The sequence below is a fragment of the Hylobates moloch genome, unplaced genomic scaffold, assembly GCF_009828535.3.
Source record: "Hylobates moloch isolate HMO894 unplaced genomic scaffold, HMol_V3 SCAFFOLD_12, whole genome shotgun sequence".
Lineage (NCBI taxonomy): Eukaryota > Metazoa > Chordata > Mammalia > Primates > Hylobatidae > Hylobates > Hylobates moloch.
Window position 1 is genome coordinate 96709257 of NW_026652287.1, and position 25044 is coordinate 96734300.

Genomic DNA, 25044 nt, shown 5'->3' on the forward strand with positions numbered 1-25044 from the left:
TACTTACACTAACTGAAGTCAATTAGGTTTGGTAGGGAGGTAGTGTTTGTCAGGATGAGTTGAGTATGGTCACGCATAGACAAAGACTGGAACCTGAAACAGTGGACTCACAGAAATTTGAACTGGCGAATCAGGAGCCAAGACTGTGCTCAGTCCTGCAGGTGGCGTGAGTTCTCACTCATCTCCATCTTCTCCTCTGTCTTCTCCCACATTGGCCTAATGGCTGCCTTCTCCAACTCCGCATCTGGACCTTTCAGCTCATGCAGTCAATACTGATTGTATGTCTCTTCTGTTGTTCTTGCTTACATGAAATCATATGATAGGGAATCTGACAGATTCAACGTGTCTATGGGTAGGTCCCTTGTGGATTGGGTGTCCACATATGAACATGGCTGCATCCATGCAGCAGGGCTAGTGTCATCATGCTATTGACTCTCTTCCTTTTCATTCACTCTTCCTCTGTCTTCCATAATTCCCAGTCATTCTTCTCTGCTGCAAGCCCTTTCAGGGATCTGAAACTCTTCATTCCAGGGCTCTCTTCTCAGAAGAAAAGTAATTTTTAAAAACCTTATTTAGAAAAATAATTATTTTCAAAATCTTATTTTGTACAATGAGATACAACTCAAAAGAGCCTAATTACTTAAGGGGTTATGACTTCTGAGCCCTCTGTCTTATCCTGGGAACAAAGGTTAGGTAATGATCAAGAAAAGACAAATGAAATAGTTTATAATTAAATAGGTAATATTTAGGTTTCTAATAATATCAACCTCACTGTATTACTATCTTCTTATTTCTAGGACATGATTATTCAATGTTGCTCTGAAATAGCATCTCTGTTTTTGAATGATAAAGAGCCAACACCACTATCCGAGGTATGCATTTCTCCTTTAAAATTGTATCTAATTCACTCACAAGTATTATTGCTATGAAATGGAAATATAGAAAACATCTAATTGTAAGTATCAAGGACCTAACCCTCCTTATTAATGTGAAAAAGTGATAAACATGAGTTTACAATAACACGTTATTTTGGTTAAAAAAATTCTGTGTTCAAAAAACATTCAACTAATACAAAGAACTATAAAGAGGATAATTTTTAAAGTCACCTCAAATCTACCATTCACAGAATAACCCCTATTAACATTTAGAGTATATCTAGAATTTTCCCTATGTACAGATAAGCTTCAGAATTTTTATATCAATGGTATCATACTTTACCTGCATTCTGTCACTTGCTTTTTTCATCGAATAATAATTTTATGGATAAATTTTTATGTGAAAAGTCTACTTTGTCATATTTAATGCCTGCACAATGGTTTCTTTTATGTATTTGTTGTGTCAGATGCCATTTACATAGCTAGATCTTTATTGATGGGTCCTGCAGTTGACTGATCCTAGTACATACATATTTCATTCTTCTGTATTACCTCTTCAGAGTTAATTCTTAGGGATTGGATTTGGAGTAAAAAAGTATATGTACATTTTTATTATAAAATATATATAATATAAAATTTAAAGTTTTAACCATTTTAAGTGTACAGTTCAGTGGCCTTAAGTATATTCACAATGTTGTGCAACCGTCACCACTGTCTATCACTGTCCAGAACTTTTTCATCATTCCAAATAGAAACTTTGTATCCATTAAACAATAATTCCTCAATTCCTCCTCCCCGACCACCCCAGCTCCTGGTAACCTCTATTCGACTTTCTGTCTCTACACATTTGTCTATTCTAGAGACCTCATATTAGAATCATCCAATATTTGTCCTTTAGTGTCTGGCTTATTTCACTTAGCATAATGTTTTCAAAGTTATCCGCGTTGTAACATGTCCTAGTATTTTATTCCTTCTTAAGATTGACTAATATTCCATTGCATGTATATACCACTTTTCTTCATGGATTTACCTGTTACTGGACATTTGGGTTGTTTCCACTTTTGGCTATTGTAAGTAATATTGCCATGAACATTAGTGTACAAATCTAAAGCCTTGCTTTCAAATCTTTAGCGCAATTGCTGAGTCATATGGTAATTCTATGTTTAACCTTTTGAAGCACTTCCAGATAGTTTTCCTGAGCAGCTGTACAATTTTATGCTACCACCAATAATGCATAGAGGTTCCGATTTCTCTGCATTCTCTCCAAGACTTTTTATTTTCTGTTTGTGTGTGTGCTTAATAGTAGTCATCCTAGTGGGTGTGAAGTGGTATCTTATCGTGATTTTGATTTGCATTTCCTTAATGACTAATGATGTTGAGCATCGTTTCATGGGCTTATTGACCATTTGCGTATCTTCTTTAGATAAATATCTCTTCAATTATTCACCCATTTTAAAATTGGTATATACATTTTGATATATTACAGCAAATTAATCCTCCAGAAATATGGCACCAACATTTCTCTCCTATCAATAGTAGATGAGAGGACCATTTACCCACATATTCATCTCTACTAGTTTTCTGGGTTTGTTTTTTGTTTTTCTTGAGATGGAATCTTGCTGTGTCACCCAGGCTGGAGTGCAGTGGTGTGATCTTGGCTCACTGCAACCTCCACTTGCTGGGTTCAAGTGATTCTCCTGCCTCAGCCTCTCGAGTAGCTGGGACTACAGGCAAGCGCCCCACACCTGGCTAATTTTTTTTTTTAGTAGCAATAGGGTTTCACCATGTTGACCAGGCTGGTCTTGTACTTCTTACCTCAAGTGATCCGCCTGCCTTGGTTTCCCAAAGTGCTGGGATTACAGGTGTGAGCCGCTGAGCCCAGCCCGTCTACACTAGTTTTCCTCATCCTCTTCTAATGGTTGAAAGCGTGACAAGTGAAAAGTAGTATATCATTATTGTATTTTTATTGTTAGTAAGGCTAAGTATAGTTCTTGTGTTGGTTGGCATTCGTGTTTCTCCTTTAGCAAAATGGTATTTATTCATTTAGTCAGTTCACAGATGTTTAGAAGAACTATCTCTGTGTCAGAAACTCCTTTCTGTGCATTGAAGAGCTAGCTGTGAACCAGCAACAAAGATTCCACTCTCCTAGAGCTACTATTTTCGTGGCAAGAAATAGACAGTAAAGAAATCGATAAACGAGATAATTTTAGATTTTGTTAAGTGCTATGTAGGAAGAAAACAGAGTGATATGTTAGAGTAGGGGTCAGCAAACTATAGCCTATGAGCTGTATCTGGTGACTGCCTGTTTTATAAATAAAGTTTTATTGGACACAGCCTTATTAATTCATTTACTTATGATCTATAGTTGCTTTCACACTACAAAAGCAGAGTTGGGTAATTTTGGCATAGACTGTATGGCGTACAAAGCCTAACTTATTTATTATCTCACCATCTACAGAAAAGGTTTGCTGGTCCCTGTGACAGAGAGTGACAGGGAATGGGGTCACAGCTTAGACAGGGTGGTCAGGGAAGACTGAAGACTTCTCTGAGGAAGTGACATTTGAAGTAAGACCTGAAATATTATACTGTATTTTTCCCATTAGTTCATTAGCTTCCTGGGGGCAGAGGTGATGCTATCTTCATCTTTGAGTTCTTACAGTGCCTTGTACACCACATCTCTTGGTCATTGGTTCTTGAATTGAATTGAATTTCCTTTCGTTTTGAACATCTGAAATTTAATCTTTGCTTCACTTATTCATTTGGCCATTTATGTCCTTTTCCCACTGTTTAAACAGGGAACTTAATTGTTTATTATGGAAATGTAGAGACTTACTGTGGTAGACCACTGATAATAAAATCAAGCTTAAGTCTAATTTTGGATAAATTGTGGTTAAAAGTAGGTCTCATCTTGAATTGTAACTCCCACAATTCCCATGTTTCATGAGAGGAACCCAGTGGGAGGTAATTGAATCATGGGGGTGGTTCTTTCCCATGCTGTTCTCCCGATAGTGAATAAGTCTCATGAGATCTGGTGGTTTTAAAAATGGGAGTTTCCCTGCATGAGCTCTCTCTCTTTGCCTGCTGTCATCCATGTAAGACATGACTTGCTCCTCCTTGCCTTCCGCCATGATTGTGAGGCCTCCCTGGGGAACAATAAGTTCTTTAAAGCTTTTTCTTATAAAAATATATATATATATATATATATATATATGTTATAAAAAAGAATTTATTATAATAAAATGTATGATTTATAATGTCAATAGGCCTTGGTTTCTGACAGGTCTAGGTTGGAATCTCAGCCTTGAGTCTTGTTAGTTGTGTGAACTTGGGAAAGTTATTTAACTTCTCTAAGCCTCAGTTTTCTCATATGTAAAAAGTACAAATTCCAACCTCTCACAGTTGTTGTGAAGATTAAAGTAGATAATGTATTTTCAGTATTTGTCATAAGGCCTAGTAAAAATAATTGTTTAGGAAATATTAGCTATATAATCATCATCATCATCATTATTATCATCATCCTCACTATGGTTTTACCCTCCGTATGTGAATTCTTCATCCCCTAGTCAACTAGTTTTAAGAACAATTTTAGAATCCAGGTTTGTTTTGAAATATTTATAGAAAAGGAAAGGACAAATGTTAAAGGTATTATTTTATTTGCCTATAATTTGGATTATTGTTGAATCCTGTAAGAATTAGGTCTATGTGCAGGATCCCAACATGAGATCCTAGTGGTGAAAGTGCTGCCCATCCAAGATGGAAGATGGCTTCCAGCTAACTTCCACTGAAAACAAGACTCACCAACAGTACTGGGATAGTAAATGGTTAGGCAAATGAAATTACATGCCTTCGTGAAGCTGTTTTTGTCACTAGCAGGAGATCTTGCTGTGTAATTTGGTTCCTTACTGAACATACCTATTACAAATTACCTTTGCCTATGTTAACTCTTCCTAATTAAAATAAATATTGACATGCACAGCTTGTGACAAAAAGAAACTGAGAATAGCAGAAAGATGAAGGAAGGGAGCAAGTGCCCCATGCTTTACTTCTTAGTGATTAATCATGGAATGTCAATAACCATTACATATGATTTCTGGTGAGGCAGCAATAAAAAGCATTTTTAATTGCCTGAGTAGGTTCAAATTGTTGCAGTTTCTAAGTTGTCAGGTAGGATTCAAACATGATGCTAAAAATATTCTTGTTCTCATGGTGACTGACCGTGGAATGGGCTAAGTTCTTTAATAGAATCTCCTATCTGTCAGTAATTATTGACCACCAGGTACGTATAGAACATTGGTATAGATACTTTTGTTGCTGCAAAGGCGGTGTAGATTAAAGTTCCTGTAGTTAGCAAAATGAAATAGTTTCATATTGGTTCACATGATACAGATAAATTTGCCTAATCAATTACACATGCGTACGTGTGTGTGTGTGTGTGTGTGTGTGTGTGTGTGATTTGAACGAACTAGATTCATACAGAATCAGTATGGAGAGGAGGTTCCTAGGAGCAGATCATGATTTGAAAGTGGAAAAGGTTATCCTAGGTCAAGATATCAGATATATTATATAAGGAGATTGCAAAGCAGTTTTTCTTGGCTGCTTGAGTTTGGTAGGATTTTCTTTTTTAGTTCAAGATTTTTAGCCAGACCTAGCAAGTGCCTGATAAACAATAATGATAATAGTCATGAAAATGCAAATATTTCTACTGCTAGTAATAATATTAATAGTTAATATTAAATACTTGTTGAGCACATGGCATGTGCAGACATTATCTTAAATAATTTAATACTTTAAATATTTATTATGACAAGAGCCCTATGACATAGGTTACCATTATTATCCTTGTTTTAGAGATGAGGAAACTGATGCATAGGAAAATTTAGCAGAATGTGCAAGGTCTCACAGCTTGATAAAAGTAGAAGGCAGGAGTCAAATATGGGTCTGCTTAACTCTACACTTCTAACTAGACTACACTCAGTAGGTGTTTTACTAGAATAGTGGGAGCAGACACTGCAGGGAGTTGAGGAGTAAATAAGGGGTGAGAAAGTAGGGGTGAGAAAGTGAAGGTTGAAAGTGTAGATTAGTCTTTAAGAAGATTTGAGAGGGTAAGAAAACAGCTAGAGAGAGACACAGTCATGGGAGGGTGTTAGGATAGTAGCAGTCAAGGGAGGCTGTTAGTGTTATGGGATCTTTGGGGTATCACTTTACTGGCCTGAAACCTCTGGCCAGTGGTGCCTTTGCCCGAGTTTTGCTCGGGCCCACTGGGCTTGTTCTGCCCAATGGCAGGCTGCGCTTGGCTCACGCTACTGACCTGGATCCCATGCCTGCCAAGGGCAAGTCAGGTGTGGAGCAGTAAGGAGTGTGTGAGCAAGCATGGGGTTTGGCCACTGTGCAGTCAGACATGCTGGCTGCTGCAGTTTGGCGGGCAGCTCTAGGTGCTGGCATGGGCGCCAGCTCTCTGCAAGGCTGCAGCTGGACCAGGCACACCAGAAGCAGCTTCCTTGGTTGGCAGTGGGGAACACAGTGGTGCCCAGAAGCCTGGAGATGCCAGGAACTGCAGGACCTCAAGGAAGAAGTAACAGCCTTGCTTTGGGGATCTCCCAGGCCTGGGGTCCCAGAAGGGCTGCAGCTCTTCTCTCCTTCTTTTCTCCTGCAACATAGCAAGCAAAGGTCATGTTTCAGCCTTGTTTGTGTTACAGCTTTTTTAGCCCTGCCATTTGGCAGCCCTGAGTTCTTGTCCTACGACCAGGAAGAATGAGGTATGCAGACAAGTGGAGGGTGAGCAAGATGAAGAGGAGCTTTATTGAGCAATAGAACAGCTCACAGGAGACCTGCAGCAGGTAGCTCCTTTCTGCAGCCAGGGTGTCCCAATGAGTGTTCAGCTCCTAGCAGAGAGGAGACCCTGGAGTGGGAAGCTCTTCTTTGCAGGCAGGTCATCCTGTTGTCTCCACAACTCTCAGCAGAGAGGAGGCTCTGGAGTGGGTTGCTCCTCTCTGTAGGCAGGTTGGTCTGATGTTTGCAGCTCTCAGCAGAGAATAGGCCCTGGAGTGGGTTACTCCTCTTTGCAGCAGGTAGTCCCAACGTCTCTGCAGGTCTCTGAAGCTCTCAGCAGAGAAGAGGCCCTAGAGTGAGTAGCTTCTCTCTGCTGTTGGTCATCCTGACGTCTCCTGCTATCAGCAGAGAGGGTAGCTCCTCTCTGCTCCTGGTTGTCCCATCATCTACTCTGCCCTGGCTGAACCTTGGGCTTTTATGGGCCTCAGAGGGAAGGAAGTGCATGCCAGTTGGTCCATAGGTGGCCAAAGGCGGGCCCGGAAAAGGCACCGCAAGTCCCCACTCTGGTCAATGGTACTGGCAACCCAGCCCCCAGCCTTCAGGCCCTCCCTGGCCTGAAAGTGGGACCTTGCCAGGGACATGCCCCCTTCTGCCCAGGAACCTGTCTGCCTCCTGCTGCCATTCATTACATGCAGGCTTGGCCCCAACTTTGCTCTGTGATTGAAGCAGATGCCAACAGCAAGGAGAAGCCAGGCAGTGGGAGCAGGCACTTCCAAGATTTCCTGGGCCCCCAAGAATGTAGGGATGCCTAAGTTTACAGCTGCAGTTTGGGCAGCTGCAGGTGTGCTAGCAGGGTGGAGGTTGGAGTGGGGATCCTGCCTGTTCCATGGAGTAGGAGGCCCAGGTCTACAGCCCTGGTTTGGGCAGCTGCAGCTATCCCTGGGAGTGTGGGGCTCCTACTGGCTCCATGGAGTGTGCAGCCCCAGCCATTCCTCCCTGCTGCAGCTGGTGTGATGGCAGTGGTAGGCAATCTGGAGTGGCTGCTGCTATCATTAGGATAGGAGCAGTCATAAAGGAAAAGAATTAGAAGAGGTAGAAATTACCTGTCTAGGGGAGAGAAGGACAAAGGATGGAGCAGAGCCCTAAGTGACATGGTAGGGAACAGAAAGACAGCCACAGCACAACTAGGATAGTTGACTGGAAGCAGAGGAAAAACACCTCTTTCTTTAGGTCTCTGAGTGACAGATCAAGGTGGAAAAAGATGTAAGTTTGTAACAAAAGGGCAAGAGAAGCTGGGGAGTTCACCCAGTGGTTTTAAGTTATTCAGTGAACTAGAGGCAAGTTTATCTACTGTTGGAGTCAGGCAGCGGGCTGAGGGAATGGTCTTCAGAGAGATAAAGATCTTGAATTTCATAGTCATTGAGTGTGATGGGTGAGGAAGCTGATCTAGGGCAAATATAAGGATTGAGGGCCACATTGAAATGTAAAAGTCATAAATTGGTTGGGGCCTAGGCTTCCTGGCTTTTGATCTTTCTTTAACTACATTTAGCTTCCTCAGTGTAGGAATGGAGTTGAAAATGCCAGTAGAAACATGTTATTTTATTGGGCAGGTGCAAGAGGAGAGCAGAGGCATGTGGAGGTGAGATTACTAGCAGGACAGCTGACAGCACGAAAGAGGCTGAGGTGGAATGGAGCAGCTAAGAATCTATGCTGTGATGAATAAAAAATGCCTCTCCTTTACTCTGAAAAACATCACTACAGTGTAATATCTCCATTTTTTATCAAGCTCCTGTTGAACATAGTTTATGCAATATGTTTTCTTTTTGAATTTAATCTAAAAATCCTTAATAATGGTTAAATTCTACTGATTTACACTACATTATCAAGTACATTATTAATGTGCATTACATTTTATATGGTTGAATTTAGTACATTTATAGTCTCTTATTTCCGATTTTTTAAATTATGTTTTTTGTTTTGTTTTTTACAGACAAGATCTCACTCTGTCATCCAGGCTAGAGTGCAGTGGTGTGATTATAGCTCCCTTTAACTTTAAACTCCTAGGCTCAAGCAATTCTCCTGCTTCAGCCTTCTGAGTAGCCAGGACTATAGGCACATGCCACCATGCCCAGCTATTTTATTTTATAGCAATGAGGTCCCATCGAGTTGCCCAGGCTGGTCTCCCACTCTTGGTCTCAAATGATCCTCCCACCTTGTTCCCCCAAAGCACTGGGATTACAGGTATAAGCCACTGTGCCAGCCCAAAGGTATAATTTTTGATATCTTTATGATCAGATGTTGATAACCACATGCTGGTTACTAAAATAATTATTATTCCAGTATGTTAACATACTTTAGGCATTTGCACTTTTAATTTTATGTCTCATATATTGATTCTATCATGTGACTACCTATATCTTATCACTCCTCATAGCACCTATGACACCTGCCTGTCAGCTGCAGTGATTGCTCTGCAATGCTAGCATCTTATCTGGTACTGAGTTATCATGTAAAAATGAGTAATAACCCATCCAGTCTATTTCAGCCTAACTCAGACAGCTTTCTTTTCATCAATTTCCTCTCCAGCCCATGGTTTATAACTTTGTACTTAATAGTTTTTATCAAAATAAATGTGTTATTATGATGTGCTTCCATATTTGTCTCCTGTACAAGTGCAGATTGGATCTTACACAATAAGATTGAGTCTTGCTATGTTTTATTCTCAGTGCTTTGCCCAGTGTTTAGTCCCCAACAAATGTTCAAAAAAATGTTTGTTAAATGAAGGAATGACTCATGATACATCTTCTAGAGATAGTCCTGGGCTGCAGTTCTAGTCCTGCCATTAACAGTGATTTTGAGGCCATCGATTTCAGTTATTTGTACAGTAAACATTTGTGAAGTACCACCTTTGTACCAGCCATTGGGCTAGGTACTGGGGTACAGAAGTAAAAGCTAGAGTTCCTGCTTTCAAGAGGGCCCACAGATTAGTGGGGGAGACAGACAATTACAGAAGCAATTACAGCACATGGTTGGGAAACAAGGCCTGAGAATTAAGCAGCACTCCATGGTTCTAGCATTCTCTCAACATTTCTCTGAAGGTGATACATTTCTGATATCTTTTTAGAAGGGTTCACTAGTTCCCTCTATGAAGTTAAGTTAGTGGGTGCTCTTATGGCCCATAATTACAAATTTTAATTGCTTTGGAAAATGATTGGAAAGTAATAGAATATCCTTAGAAAGATACACACATGATCGGGGCATTTATGAAAGCATTTTCCTCTGATTAGGAAGATCTTTGGAAGACGAAGCAGAAAATAAGCTTTAGCTTTGGCAGTAGGCTCAGTGGTGAGGGTATAATTTATGGTTTTGTTCAGGGAGATGAAGAGAAGGAGACAAATCCTAAAAGCCCTTGATGCAAAGACAAAGTAAGAGAGAAGTTAGAAAAAAAAAAAGTCAACTCAGTTTACAAGCTGCAGCTGAGTACAAGGCACTGGTCTGGACTCACTGGAGGAATGAGAGATGGTGTATTAGTCCATTTTCATACTGCTATAAAGAACTGCCCAAGACTGGGTAATTTTTAAAGAAAAAAGTTTTAATTGACTCACAGTTCTGCATGGCTGGAGCGGCCTCAAGAAACTTACAATCGTGGCAGAAGGGGAAGCAGGCATATCTTACATGTGGCAGGAGAGAGAAAGAACAAAAGTGAGGAAGGAAGAGCTGCTTATAAAACCATAACATCTCATGAGAACTCACTCACTATCATGAGAATGGCATGAGGGAAACAGCCCCTATGATCCGATCATCCTCCCACCAGGTTCCTCCCTCAATGCCTAGGGATTATGATTCAAGATGAGATTTGGGTGGGGACACAAAGCCTAACCATATCAGATGGGAAAGACAGAGTCCTTGAGCCAAAAAGGCTGACAGTCTAGAAAGAAAGGATGTGGCTTGTGCTTACATACAAAGACAATGGTTTTGTGTTTAAAATGGATGATTGTTTTGCACAAAGATGGGGAGAATGAAGTGGGCCAGGTGACAAGACTTGCCCAAAGCGACACAGCTGGAAACTGTCATAGCCGAGTCGGGCAGACTCCAGAGCCTGTTGTTAACCATTGTCAGTATATTAAGATGGCTCTGTTGAGACTTTTCAGTCTGAGAATTCTTGCTCATTCAAGTGGAGGGGCTAGATTAATAATATGTCCCTGAGAGAGAGTTAAAATCAGGATTTGTGAAGCAGTGTGCGTAGTGATTAGTGGACAGACTCTGGAGAGCCGAGTTGCCTGGCTCCAAATCCCAACTCAGTTCTATTTTCTAGTTGTGTAATCTTAGGCAACTTGTTTAATCTCAATGCTTTGATTTCTCTGTTTGTAAAATAAGAATGAAAATAGTACTTACTTTACAACGTTGTTGTGTGGATTAAATTAGTTAATCCATGTAAAACTCTTAGAACAGTGCCTGCCGCAATGTAAGCAAAATAGTTACTATTACTCTCATTTAAGAGCTATCTGATTTCACTTGGAATGAGACCCTTACCAGTAGATTTAATTCCCTAAGGAGTGGCTGTAGCAGAAGAACAACACAAAGTGTAGAAGGAAGCCTCTGAGTATACTCATGAAAGAGGGCTGGAATAATGCAAGTGCAAGGAATGGCTGCATGCATCGCTTTTAACCACGCATATTCCCATTCCCATCTGTCCCTGTTACTTTAGTTATGTAACAAAGCACCCCAAACTTAGTGGCATAAAGTAACCACCATTTTATTAGGTCAAGGATTCTGTGGGTTCCTTATTGGGAAGGGCACAGTGGAGTAAGTTATTTCTGCTCCATGGTATCTGGGACATGAGGTAGTTTGGCTGAGAAAACTAGAAAGTTGGGGATGATTCAACCGTTGGGGGCTGGAATTGCTGAAGGCTCATTTAGTCTGGTGCTTGATGCTGGTTGTCAGCCATCAGCTGTTGGTTGTTGGCAGGGGGCTGAGAACAAACTTGGGCCATGGTCTGGAACATAACTTGTGACCTCTCTCTGTGGCTGGTTGGGCCTCCTCACAACATGGTAGTAGGGTTTCAAGAGTGAGGCTCACAAGAGAACGAAGTAGATGCTCTATCACCATCCATGCCCTAGCCTTAAAATCACATAATGACACTTCCTCAGTAGTGCAGAATCCACTCTGATTCAAGGTTGGACATAGACTCTACTTCACTGGAAGGCTTGAAGTCAACTTTTTTTTTTTTTTTTTTTTTTTTTGAGATGGAGTCTTGCTCTGTCGCCCAGGCTGGAGTGCAGTGGCGCAATCTCGGCTCACAGCAAGCTCCGCCTCCCAGGTTCATGCCATTCTCCTGCCTCAGCCTCTCTGAGTAGCTGGGACTACAGGCGCCCACCACCACGCCTGGCTAATTTTTTGTATGTTTAGTAGAGATGGGGTTTCACCGTGGTCTCGATCTCCTGATCTCGTGATCCGCCGGCCTCCGCCTCCCAAAGTGCTGGGATTACAAGCGTGAGCCACCGCACCCAGCCTGAAGTCAACTTTTAAGAAGGGAATGTGGTTTCACAACTATCGTTGCAGCCATTTGGGGAAAATGCAATCTACCATGACATCCAATAAAACTAGGTCTTTTCCTCCTCTGAGCAGAGGCTGTTCTTAGAAACCTGCTTAGGCAATTTTTGAGTGTGTTTAGACCCACATGGTAGAGGATAAACTAGGTGGATTCTCAAAGCAACCTTTGAAATAATCTATGCAGTTTTTCTGGGTACTGGATGGGACTTGCTTGCGTGTACCCCTATTGATGTGGAAGAGCTTCCACTTCACTTTTTTTAGCATGTAAAATTCTAGAGGATGGTGCTAGGCTATTTAGTATCCATTGGCAAATATTATTACATTACTGTATGACCCTTGGTTTCTTTGAAACAAGATTTCCCAAATGGTAGTAATGACAGTACTCTCTAAACTGTCATTTATAAGGTTCTACATATTCTGTAGTAGGTATTTACTAATTATTTAAAAATTAATTATACTAATATACCTCCTTTGGTTAAGTTGAGAGCTACAGACTTTCTTTCTTTTCTTTGTTTCTTTTTTTTTTGTACAAACCAAGACATGTCTGAATAAATTTTATGGGCATCTATAATTACATCTTTCTTCTGTGAGACATTATCATTCTGTCCTCAAGTGAAGAGTATCCTTTGTATGTAAGTTCATGAGACATCCACTTAATATTCTTATATTCTTTTGAAGACAATGCCAGATGACATCCATTCCACACTACTTTTAAAACACAGCACTGACTTTGATTCCATCCACTTACTGTTCACTTCTAACTGTCAAATTTGGCTAAGGAAAAAAGAAAGCCCTTAAGAAAAGGCCAGGCTATTAATGTGCTCTTCAAAATGCTAAGAAAAGGCTAAGCTGTTTATAGCATTTCCAAAACTCTCATCTCTCAGAGATTTGCCAGCAATGGTGTCAAGGTGAAATATGCTGTCCTTCATCAAGGAACCTAGAGCCTTTGTGTTATCCGTGCTCAAAGTAGCAGTTCCACTTTTGTTAGATGTGCAATTTGGGGGTATAATACTTGGATATAATTTAAACTGAGATATCATGATGAACCTGATACTGTGTATTTACTGTGAACGTGATGAGAAGTATATGCACTCCTTGATAAACCAAGTCTGGCCTCATTCTGGATACAACTGTACTGCAACCTCAAAGGCACACTTTCCTGAAGTTTAGTCATTTTGTGTACGTTCACAGCAGGTGAGAGACAGGGGAATCATTAGCAAATCTGTTCATTGCTTTCTAGTTTGCTGGAAATCAAGTTCAATGTTTAGTTTCCTTTCCTTCATTCAGTTTACCAAACAGTTTCACCTTGGTTGGAAAACTAGACCTTTAGCAATGGAATTATATTTTCATCTTAGGAGGATGTTTAATTTTTGCCTCATAGAGCTGAGTCAATTGGCAAACCTTTGGAAAGTCTCCTGACAGATGTTTTTAAATTTAAATAAATAAAGAAGAAGCAGGTATGAATTTACCCATTTCCCTTGTTGACTTTGGGCATTAGCCATTTGAGATTTTTGCATCTATTCCACCTATATCTTGAGCTGCTAATGCCATTATGTCCTTTCCTCAACCACTTGTGGTAGCATAATATGTTAGGAAGAGCACTTATCATACGTTCGAGTCCCAGTTTTGCCCTTGCGAACAAGTCATTAGTCCTGAAAGACCTCAGGTCAGCTAGATTCTGTTGAAGGTCTCTGAAGCAAGGTATCTTGGTTGACAAAAACATAGTTTGATTCTTGGTTCCGCCACCTATTTGTTGTATGACCTTGGACAAGTTACTTCCCTAGGCGTCACTTCCTTATCTATAAATTGGTGAAAGCTGTTTCTTCTATAGGATTACATTAGAAGCAATATTTAACACATTTAGTATAGTGCCAGTACAATGCCAGTGGTAAGCATTCAATACATTGAGGTCATCTTTATTTTTCCAGCCTTAAAATAATGTGAAATGAATCATTTGTTCATTTGACCTTTAACAATTCCCTTCATTAGTAACTCTTACTTAGCCTATCTAAATATTTGTAAATTTCACAGAGTAAATGATCATTTTAATATGTATCTTTTTTGGCAAGTATTTGTAGCAGATAATATCTATATTCTTGATACTATTTTTCAACCATCCTTTTTTAAGTTAAACTATTTACTTTGAGATAATTGGAGAGATTCACATGCAGTCACAAGGAATAATACAGTTACTGTGTATCCTTTACTCAGTTTCTTCCAGTGGTAACATCTTGCAAAACTGTTGCATATCACACCCGAATATTGACAGTGATACAATCAAGATAGAGAACATTTCCATCACAGCAAGGATCCCCTCTGTTGTCCTTTAGTAATCCCACCCCCTCCTTAACTCTTGGCAACCACCAATCTGTTGTCCATATTGGCAGTTTTGTTGTTTCAAGAATGTTGCATAAAAGGAATTTTATAGTATGTAACATTTTGAGATTGGCCTTTTTTCATTCAGCTAAATTCTGTGGAGAGCCATTAAACTATCCTTTTGATGAACAAAAAAAATTTAAGAATATTATCACATTTTATTTTGGCAACAGAATTATCATTAGCCCAAAGTGCTTGGTGCAGTACCTAGCACACAGTAAATAATGAATGTTCGGTGGCACTCAGCGAAAGTGCTCCTCTTCTGCCTACTACTACCCTTCCTCCTCTTCCTCTTCTCTCCTTCCTACTACGTTTTTCTTGCCCTTTACTTCTCCACATCATCTTATTAATATTAACTGACAAAGGCTAATTGTTCGAGTTAGAAATACTAAAAAGAGTTAAATGAAGTAATTTACGTGCAATTTCTTTGTAAGTTGTAGATTCTACTAGAGTTGCCATAAGAAATTGCCTTATGAGAACAGTTTGCAGCTGCTAGTGATTTATATTGATGTGAATAAAGAAGTCAGCATGAGCAGGATTTCTTTCCACTGGACACACAAGATCTGTCCTCCAGTTTGCTACTGCAGTGGGAGCTGCTAACAAAGCCTGTCATGCTTTGATTCTAGGCAACAAAGTCCCAGGAACAAAATGCAAACTTTAGTTCATAGTCTTTATAAAGCCTTTGTTCTAAAAAAGAGCCTCCCATTCCTAGTTGCTAGAAGTTAGGCCCAGTGAGCTCCTTCATAAAAAAGCATCAATAAATGCCAAGTATTGTTAGAACTCTGGCTTTTTCATTTCTATATCCCAGGTCAAAAACCCACAGGCAGAGTACACAGAGCCCTTCAGGAGGGAACCCAGTTATGAGGTTGCCAGTAATACCATTTCTTCCTATAACTTTGCTGCTGAGATTCAAATCCCTGACCTTTAAATGGAACTAAACCTTTACTGTAATGGAATTTCCCCCTTTTCGGAGATACAGTGAGGATAGAACAAGCTTGCCAGGGCTTAAGTTGTAGTTGGGATAGAGTAGGTTCTACTGTGCTAACAAATAAGCACCAAATCTCAGTGGCAATAAAGGGTTGTTTCTTTCTCATGCAAAGTCCAGTGAGGTTTGGGCGACTCTCCTTCAACTTGTAACTGTGCTGTCTGCACTGTATGACCTCTAAGGAAACCACTGCAGGAGAAAAGAGGGGTAGAGGATTTTACAGGATATTTTTACACAGAGTGACCATACATCCCAGTTTGCCGGGCACAATCACAATTTACATGTGTCGAGTTAGAGTTGTGATTCATAAATACGTAAATTCTTTTTACTCTGTAAAAAATCCTAATTTGGACAATAAATTAGGGTGAACATTTATAAGAGGCTGCCTGGAGTAGCTGTCAGAATTTTTGCTTATACCCTATCAGTCTCAATCTAACACACAAGAATATGATTAGAGCATTGTAGAGGTGCAAGTATATACTTTAGTGAACCTAATAGTTTTTGGCACAATAGGCATTTGCAAGCATGCCATGAATTTTTAAATAGAAATAATTCAATAACTTCAACTACCAAAGCTCTTTGGAGCAAATGTGATAGAAATATTACGTTTTTATTGACTAAACCATTGCATTTCAGACATGTTGTGGCAGGTTGAACAATGGCTGTCCACAGTGGTCCACATCCTAACCCCCAGAATCTGTTACCTTATATGCCAAAAGGGACTTTGCAGATGTGATTAAGTTAAGGATGGGGAGAGGGGCAGATGATCCAGGTGATCCCTAAATGTCATCACAAGTATCCTTATGAGAGGGAGCTAGAGGGAGATTTGACACCAGAAGTGGAGACAGCCATGTGATGACGGAAGCAGAGACAGGAGTGATGAGCCGTGAAGGTGAAGAAAGGGGTGCAAGTCAAGAAATACAGGCAGCCTCTAAAGCTGAAAAAGGCAAAGCAATAGATTCTCCCCTTAGAGCTTCCAGAAGGAACCAGCCCTGCTGACACCTTGACTTTAGCCAAGAGAAATGATTTCAGATTTCCAACCTACAGGGCTATAAGAGAACAAATTCATGTTGTTGTAAGCCACTAAGTTTGTGGTAAATATGTTACAGCAGCAGTAGGAAATGAATACGTAAGTACATTCTGAAGTTAAGCCTGTGGCTTCAAATTCCTTTTTCTAGTTAAGATAGATACTATTATCATCTTAACTATTTATTTACATGTGAGAAATTGAGGCCTGAAGAGTTGCCCAAAGTCTCTCAGCTAGTTAGTGTCAGAGCCAGGATCCACACCCAGGCACTCCCCCAGCTCCCAACTATGCTCTGAGCTCCTTCTCACCATGTCTGTCAATCACTGGCAAGTCCAAGGTTCTGTATGAAACGCCCCTGCTCTGTGCAGCCTCTCCCTCTCCCACCTGACTCAGTTTCCTGCTCCTTCCCTTGGCTCAGTGCTGTCCGGACACCCATGCTTTTCTAGCTTCAACTTTTGGAAATGTTATGGAAAGTTCTAGAGCTTCCGTACAGAACTTCTCAAGTAAAGTTACAATTCAGGTAAAATTATTGAATTTCTTCATATTTAAGTTTACAGGAAGATATTATTTTTGAATCTAATTTTTACTCTCCTCTTTAATCTCTAGTTCTTCTTACATTCTAAAGCATGGAGTATTCCTAAGGGTAATCAAGTAATAGATTAATGTAAGTGATGCTGGAAATGTATTAGGCTTATTTTACCATGACCCAGAAAAGAAGCATCTGGAAATTTGGTATGAGTTCTTAGTTAATACTTTAAATCTCTCACAGCTTATATTGGTTATATAGTATTATGCACTTAGCCATATTGCTATTTGTTTAATGGTAGTATAACCACTAAATTAAATCTTCATGCCTGTCGTGGCTCCTGCATTGAGCCACCCAAACCTCCCCTTCGGGATTGAAAACTTCATTTTCTCGGCTCTGGGAATGTGATGGCTGACAGCCCTCAACTCTCAACTCTCTCTAGCAACTTCCTTCAACTGAAGGACATGAACTCTTTCTGGAGGGAAGCCCACATCCAATTACTGGTTGATGTGGGAGTACAAAGACCCAACCCCACCACCACCACAATTCAGGACCACTCTGAAGGGCCACCCCAGCCTCAAAATTCCCTGTGGGGTTGGCAGAGCCCTTTATTGTGACTGCATTGCAGCCCAGCTTCTCCCTCTGCCTAACTCTGCTTCCTTCCCTTTCCCCATGGCTTGTGATCTCAAGGGTATTCCCTAATCCTAATAAACTTTCTGACAGCTAAGTTCCATGTCAGAGTCTGCTTCCCAACAATGACCTCAAAAAATAGAAAATGAAGATCCCCGACTGGTGATGAATACATAATCCCTATTTATTCGAATTAGAAGAGTCTAAAGGAACTAAGAAACATGCTTCCTGGCTTAAGGTTTCTCCTTAATGTAGAAGGAAGGGGAAACATACACGTGTCACCCACTTGGGATTAAAAACACATTATACAACATGACCCATAGTTCAGTCACATTCTCTTTTGACCTCCGTTATAACAGTTAATTTATGAATGAAATAAAACTCCGTAAACCAGATCCTGGTCTATATCCAGTCAATAAACTCAGGCTTCCTTTCTCACAGAAAGTATTTTCTCAGAGTATAAAAATGAGGTCTTAGCAAAGTTTTAAAACCATTCCCTGAAAATAAAGGTAAAGATGTAATTAATCACATCTAATCACAGAGAATGAGGAATAGACATTTAGTTTTTTAACACATTGAATATAGCCATTTCTCTTAAATACTCCATCCAAGAAACCATTTCCTTCAACTCTTCCTTCCAGCCCCCCAGTTATGAGCCCTGAACCACTGGCCCTGAACTTGCATCAGGCCTGTGCACCCTGTGCAGGTTATTGTGGGGTTGTTGGTTGTGTAACTCATGCTTCCTGCTCTAATTGGAGCTTTTCATAGTTTAGAGGGAATGTTCCCTGTTTGGGATGCTTTATTAGCTCTTTACAGGTTGAAAAATTCTTTCCTGGGGAAAGAGAGCTGCTGTTCTTTCTGCGCAATAGGGTGTCAGATTTCAAAGGCTTTTTTCTCTGGGCCTTGGAGTCTTGAGCAGTCAGAATAAGTCTGGATATGTACGGCCTAAACTTTCACTATTTTCTTAAGGGTCTCCTTTGGTCTTGTAGAATGGTTTTCTTAAATAGTTCCCTATAAAGAGCATATACCCATGGTGGAGGTGATACTGTCAACTCTATCACTTTTCATCAAGTGGTGCCTTGGCTGAGCCTGGAATAGGGTATGAAGGGCTGGGCGTGCAGACTGGGTGCCAAGGAGGGAAAGGCACCAGTGACCCCAAAGGTATTCTCTAGCTGAGCACTGCCCTGGTTTTCATAATACCAGGTATGACAGTTGTGCAGCTTTTCCTGACACCAAGCAATTCTATGATTTTCTGACACCAACTGGGTGTCCAATGATTCCATTCAATTCTGATACTAACTACCTAGAGTTTGCACAGACCCCACAGTTAAGGGCCGAGTCCTGTGAGACTTCCCTCACTTCAGATGCCAGCTGCAAATGGGGTACCCAGATTGCTCACACTTCTGCCCAACTAGATATTTGGGAGTTGCCAGGACCCTCCCCTCGGATTCAGTAATTTGATAGAACAGCTGACAGAACACAGGGAAGTGCTTTATTTATTATGACCAATGACCTAACACAGGGAAGTGCTTTATTTGTGATGACCAATTTATAAAGGATACAGGAACCCCAGATAAAAGAGATGCATAGGGCAGAGCACAAGGAAGGGGCAAGGAGCAGCCATACCCTCTCCCAGTGAGCTGCCCTCCCTCCCAGCACTCTCCTGGTAAGCCGCCCTCCCTCCCAGCACTCTCCTGGTGAGCCGCCCTCCCTCCCAGCACTCTCCTGGTGAGCCGCCCTCCCTCCCAGCACTCTCCTGGTGAGCTCCCCTCCCTCCCTGTGCTCTATTTGTGCACCATCCCAGAAGCTCCCCAAAACCCATCCTTATGAGTTTTTATGGAAGTTTTCTTACATAGGTGTGATTGATTAAATCATCAGCTATTGGTGATTGGATTTAATCGCTCCCCCTACCCCTTAGTATATAAAACATGGTGAGTTCCAACTGTTTTAGGAGCTCTGTGCCAGGAACCCAGGACAAAGACGAAATGTTTATTTTTTATTATACCGCAACTCTAAACAATAAACATAACTTGAAATTGATTTTTAAACGTATATTTCAGTGGCTGCAGTTTCCTGCAATATATCTTGTCTCACAGAGGTGCTTCTCATGCATTCCAATAAAGAGGCCACTGTTCAAAACATCCACTTAGATGTGAGAAGGGACACAGAACCCCTCATGTTGAAATGTTTTGGATTTGACTGAAATGTTTGGTTGTCTGTGCATGCGGGATAATGTGTCTAAGCAAGAACTGTCCTTTATTTTATTTTATTTATTTTTTTTTATTATTATACTTTAGGTTTTAGGGTACATGTGCACAATGTGCAGGTTTGTTACATATGTATCCATGTGCCATGTTGATTTCCTGCACCCATTAGCTCGTCATTTAGCATTAGGTATATCTCCTAATGCTGTCCCCGCCCCCCCCACCCCCCACCCCACAACAGTACCCGGAATGTGATGTTCCCCTTCCTGTGTCCATGAGTTCTCATTGTTCAATTCCCACCTATGAGTGAGAACATGCGGTGTTTGGTTTTTTGTCCTTGCAATAGTTTACTGAGAATGATGTTTTCCAGTTTCATCCATGTCCCTACAAAGGACACGAACTCATCATTTTTTATGGCTGCATAGTATTCCATGGTGTATATGTGCCACATTTTCTTAATCCAGTCTATTGTTGTTGGACATTTGGGTTGGTTCCAAGTCTTTGCTATTGTGAATAGTGCCGCAATAAACATACGTGTGCATGTGTCTTTATAGCAGCATGATTTATACTCCTTTGGGTATATACCCAGTAATGGGATGGCTGGGTCAAATGGTATTTCTAGTTCTAGATCCCTGAGGAATCGCCACACTGACTTCCACAGTGGTTGAACTAGTTTACAGTCCCACCAACAGTGTAAAAGTGTTCCTATTTCTCCACATCCTCTCCAGCACCTGTTGTTTCCTGATTTTTTAATGATGGCCATTCTAACTGGTGTGAGATGGTATCTCACTGTGGTTTTGATTTGCATTTCTCTGATGGCCAGTGATGATGAGCATTTCGTCATGTGTTTTCTGGCTGCATAAATGTCTTCTTTTGAGAAGTGTCTGTTCATGTCCTTTGCCCACTTTTTGATGGGGTCCTTTATTAATAGGTGCATTCTGCTCTAGAGCTCAAGGAAATGCCAGGCACAGCTGTGGCTCAGTCTTTGTAAAGTGACAATGACAATGGTAGTGATGGTGATGATGATTCAAGAATAATCTATTCTTCTGTTCTTAGACAGTGTAACATTTGAACCAATTCTCTGCACAAATGCTTTCTCTCCTACATCTTCTAATTTCCAATTTTCTTATTCTCTGCAAAATGCCTTTTACAATAATGTTACTTTTGTTTTGTTTTGTTTTGTTTTTGAGATGGTGTCTTGCTCTGTTGCCCGGGCTGTAGTGCAATGGCACAATCTTGACTCACTGTAACCTCCACCTCCCCGGTTTGAGCAATTCTCCTGCCTCAGCCTCCTGAGTAGTTGGCATTACAGGCATGCACCACCACACCTGACTAATTTTTGTATTTTTAGTAGAGACAGGGTTTCACCATGTTGGCCAGGCTGGTCTTGAACTCCTTACCTCAAATGATCCACCTGCTTCAGCCTTCCAAAATGCTGAGATTACAGGCATGAGCCACCATGCCCAACCAAAATAATGTTATTTATTTAATATTTAATATTAAAAGATTTCCACTGGCTGGGTGCAGTGGCTCACGCCTGTAATCCCAGCACTTAGGGAGGCTAAGGCAGGTGGATCACAAGGTCAAGAGATCAAGACCATCCTGGCCAACATGGTGAAACCCCATGTCTACTAAAAATACAAAAATTAGCTGGGTGTGGTGGCATGTGCCTGTAGTCCCAGCTGCTTGGGAGGTTGCAGCAGGAAGAATCACTTGAACCTGGGAGGTAGAGGTTGCAGTGAGCTGAGATGGCACCCTGCACACCAGTCTGGCTACAGAGCAAGACTCCGTCTCATGAAAAAAAAAAAAAAAAAGATTTCTACCATCTCACCAATATAACCATTGATCTCATATTATGTTAAAAAAACACCTTTTTTTGTCACATTTAAAGTTTTATTAACACAAAATTTAGAGTGATGAAAAGATAATCTCTTTCTTCACAAAGTGTGAAATTTCTATGGTTTGGCAGAGCTGTGGAAAAGCCCTGTTACCTTCCTAAGAGCTGGATGCTATTCCTGTTGGATTGGGGAGAATAATATCTATTATTGCTGGTATTGGGATTTTCTTAATCATATAAAGTACAGTGAAAGCAAATATATCTAGGTCCCTCTCATCTGGAACCTTTATTAGATGGATCACCAGTCATTCATGATATTGATTCTTAAGTAAGCTCGTGTCATATTATCCTTTCTACTTTAGAATGCATGTTTTTCCCCAGTCTAGAAAAAAATCCAATAAATCATTAACTTCAGAGAAAAGTGATGTATTAAGAAAAAATAGAAAATATGGTGGAGAAACTTACATGTGAGAATGCTGGATGAAAATACTATTTGCTTTAAGCTATTAAAGTTTTTTTTTCATGGCTCTTACTCCCTGTGCTTTAAGGTTTTTGAAAGGAGGCAAAGTTAAATCCATCCATATCACAAATCTCTCAATAGTTCAATATCCCACTTATCAATTAAAAGAATAGGCATGCCTAATTGAATAGTAAGAATTTGGCTCCTCCCCCTCTATCCTTTTGGTCATGGGACGCTTAGAATTGATGAAAAGGTAACTGACAGTGTACAGAGAGAAGGAAGAGGCCTCAGAGTAGGTGCTCAACACAATCTAATTGGATTGAGAAAAATATAGATTCTTTGAAGACTACATGATTTTCCTTTTGATTAAGGAAAATTGTTGGAACACAAGAGCACAAGTAATAAAATCTTTATTATGATCGAATCTAGTAATCATGCAGAAAGTCATAAAATAAAGCATTGGAAGATAACCTTTAACTCTCTAATGGCTTTCAAAACTTTCCCAAACAAGTTCAATTCAGGCCAGATTTTAATGAACCCCCTTCAGTATGCCCCCACTTGATTAATTTCCTTTGCCTTCTTCTTACTATTTCAGACTTTCATCCTCTCTAGGCAGACAGAATCATCACCATTTCTTTCAAACAGCTCCTTCAAGTGTAACCTAGTTGAACTAACTAATTCACAGTCTTTTATCTGCCAGTCCATTTTATTCCCTCATCTCCACAAAGCCATTCCTGACCTAGGGAATGGAACCTTGGTACCCTTTTCCTGGACAATTTGGACTCAAAGATATTTACAACAAGCAAGCAAACATAAAAGATTTCTAATTCCCTATGGCAGCCCTAGAGTCGTCTGTAAAATTTCCAAAAGCTGAGCTGGAAAAGCATGCCAAGAGAGCACAGCCGGGCACGGTGGCTCACGCCTGTAATCCCAGCACTTTGGGAGGCCGAGGCGGGCAGATCACTTGAGGTCAGGAGTTCAAGACTAGCCTGGCCAACATGGTAAAACCCTGTCTCTACTAAAAAAAATAAATAAAATAAAAGTAGCCGGGCATGTTATCTCAGCTACTCGGGAGGCTGAGGCAGGACAATGGCCTCCCAGGAGGTGGAGGTTGCAGTGAGCGGAGATCACACTATTGCACTCCAGAGAGTGAGACTCCATCTTAAAAAAAAAAAAAAAATAGCACTGAGCCAAGGGTGGAGCAGGAGTCTGAGTCAGGGGAGTGGGAGAGGCTGCACGAAGCAGGAGTGTTTCATGGAGAGCCTTGGACTTGCCACTGGTTGACAGACATGGCGGGAGGGAACTCAGAGCATAGTTGTCAGGTAGGGAGTGGCAGTGCTGCAGATGGGAGAGGGACATGTTCTGAGAGCCTGTCTTCCTAGGTATGGATCCTGGCTCTGACACTAAATAGCTGAGAGACCTTGGGCAAGTCCCTTAAAGTCTCTAGGTCTCATGGGTGTGTATATTAGTTCATTCTCACACTGCTATAAAGATACTACCTGAAACTGGGTAATTTGTAAAGAAAGGAGGTTTAATTGACTCACAGTTCTGCATGGCTGGGGAGGCCTCAGGAAACTTACAATCATGGCGCAAGGCAAAGGGGAAGCAAGCAAGAGAGAGAGCATGGCAGCAGGCAAGAGAGAGAGCAAGCAGGGGAAATGCCAGACACTTATCGAGCAATCAGATCTCCTGAGAACTCCCTCACTGTCAGGAGAGCAGCATGGAGGAAACCACCCCCGTGATCCAATCACCTCCCACCAGGTCCCTCCCTTGACAGGTGGTGATTACAATTTGAGATGAGGTTTGGGTGGGGACACAGAGCCAACCATATCAGTGTAAAAACCATATCACTTTGTAAAAATTTATGTGGGCTCACTTTAATACAGGTCCCGAAAGAAATACTTTACCTTTTAATGCTATCATTTTATTTGAAATTATGTAAATTTTATTATTATTTTTTTAATCCTGAACTCTCTGGGGAGAAGGTATAACTCTGACTTCCTAAAGCACATTCAGGTTCACTTAATATTTATGACATTGATGTGCTGTGACTATGAAATAAATTTAGCATTTTCATCTAACTTAACATTTTAAAAACTTGTCTTCATGATTTCGAAGGTAGTGGCTTTTTAATTTTTAATATTTAGTAAAATGTTTGCTTCATAAATGTATCCTGACCATATTTAGGTGGTTTCCTAATTCTAATTCTATTCCTAATTTAAGTAGCAGTTTTTCCAAATAATAAAGCTCATTATCTCCTCTGTGAATCCAGATTATTTTGAAAGTTTTAGCTCTTGTAATAAGGCAAGAGAATAAAATCTGTAAATGTAAATATTAAGAAATAACAGGCAAACATATTTGTAAATACTATCATTTAAAAACCCAAACCCAAGCATTTTTAGAAATGATTAGAACTAAGAGAATCTGATAAAATGGCTGGATATAAAAATTAATAATTTCTTTCTTCTAGGAATAATAATAATAATTTCTTCTAATAATAATTTAAAATGGCAATTTTTAAAATAGTGGCAAAATTATAAAATGCCTAGGAATAAATTTAACAAAAATAGTACAGGATATAAGTAAAGATAAGGATGTAGTTTTAATAACAGACTTTTCTATACTATTCATTTAAAAAACCTTCCCATCTCCTGAATTGTAAAATCAACTAGTCATTTGTTAATAATACCCTATCATCACTTCTAATTAACATTTTATGGGAGTTCTTAGCCTGTGAAATAAAGGAAGAATTTTTAACAGGTGTAAGTATGGGAAAGAAAGAAAGAAAGCTTTCATTATTCA

At 40.3% G+C, this 25044-nt stretch overlaps 1 protein-coding gene across 1 annotated transcript in view; it reads left to right on the forward strand.

Annotated features, from left to right (window-relative positions):
• CFAP54 (cilia and flagella associated protein 54) overlaps positions 1 to 25044 on the forward strand; it is a 378083-nt gene that overhangs the window by 328607 nt on the left and 24432 nt on the right. Inside the window, exon 61 of the mRNA XM_058425781.1 lies at positions 798 to 872. Within this exon, the coding sequence (XP_058281764.1) occupies positions 798 to 872 (75 nt within the window). The remainder of the gene's footprint in view (positions 1 to 797; positions 873 to 25044) is intronic.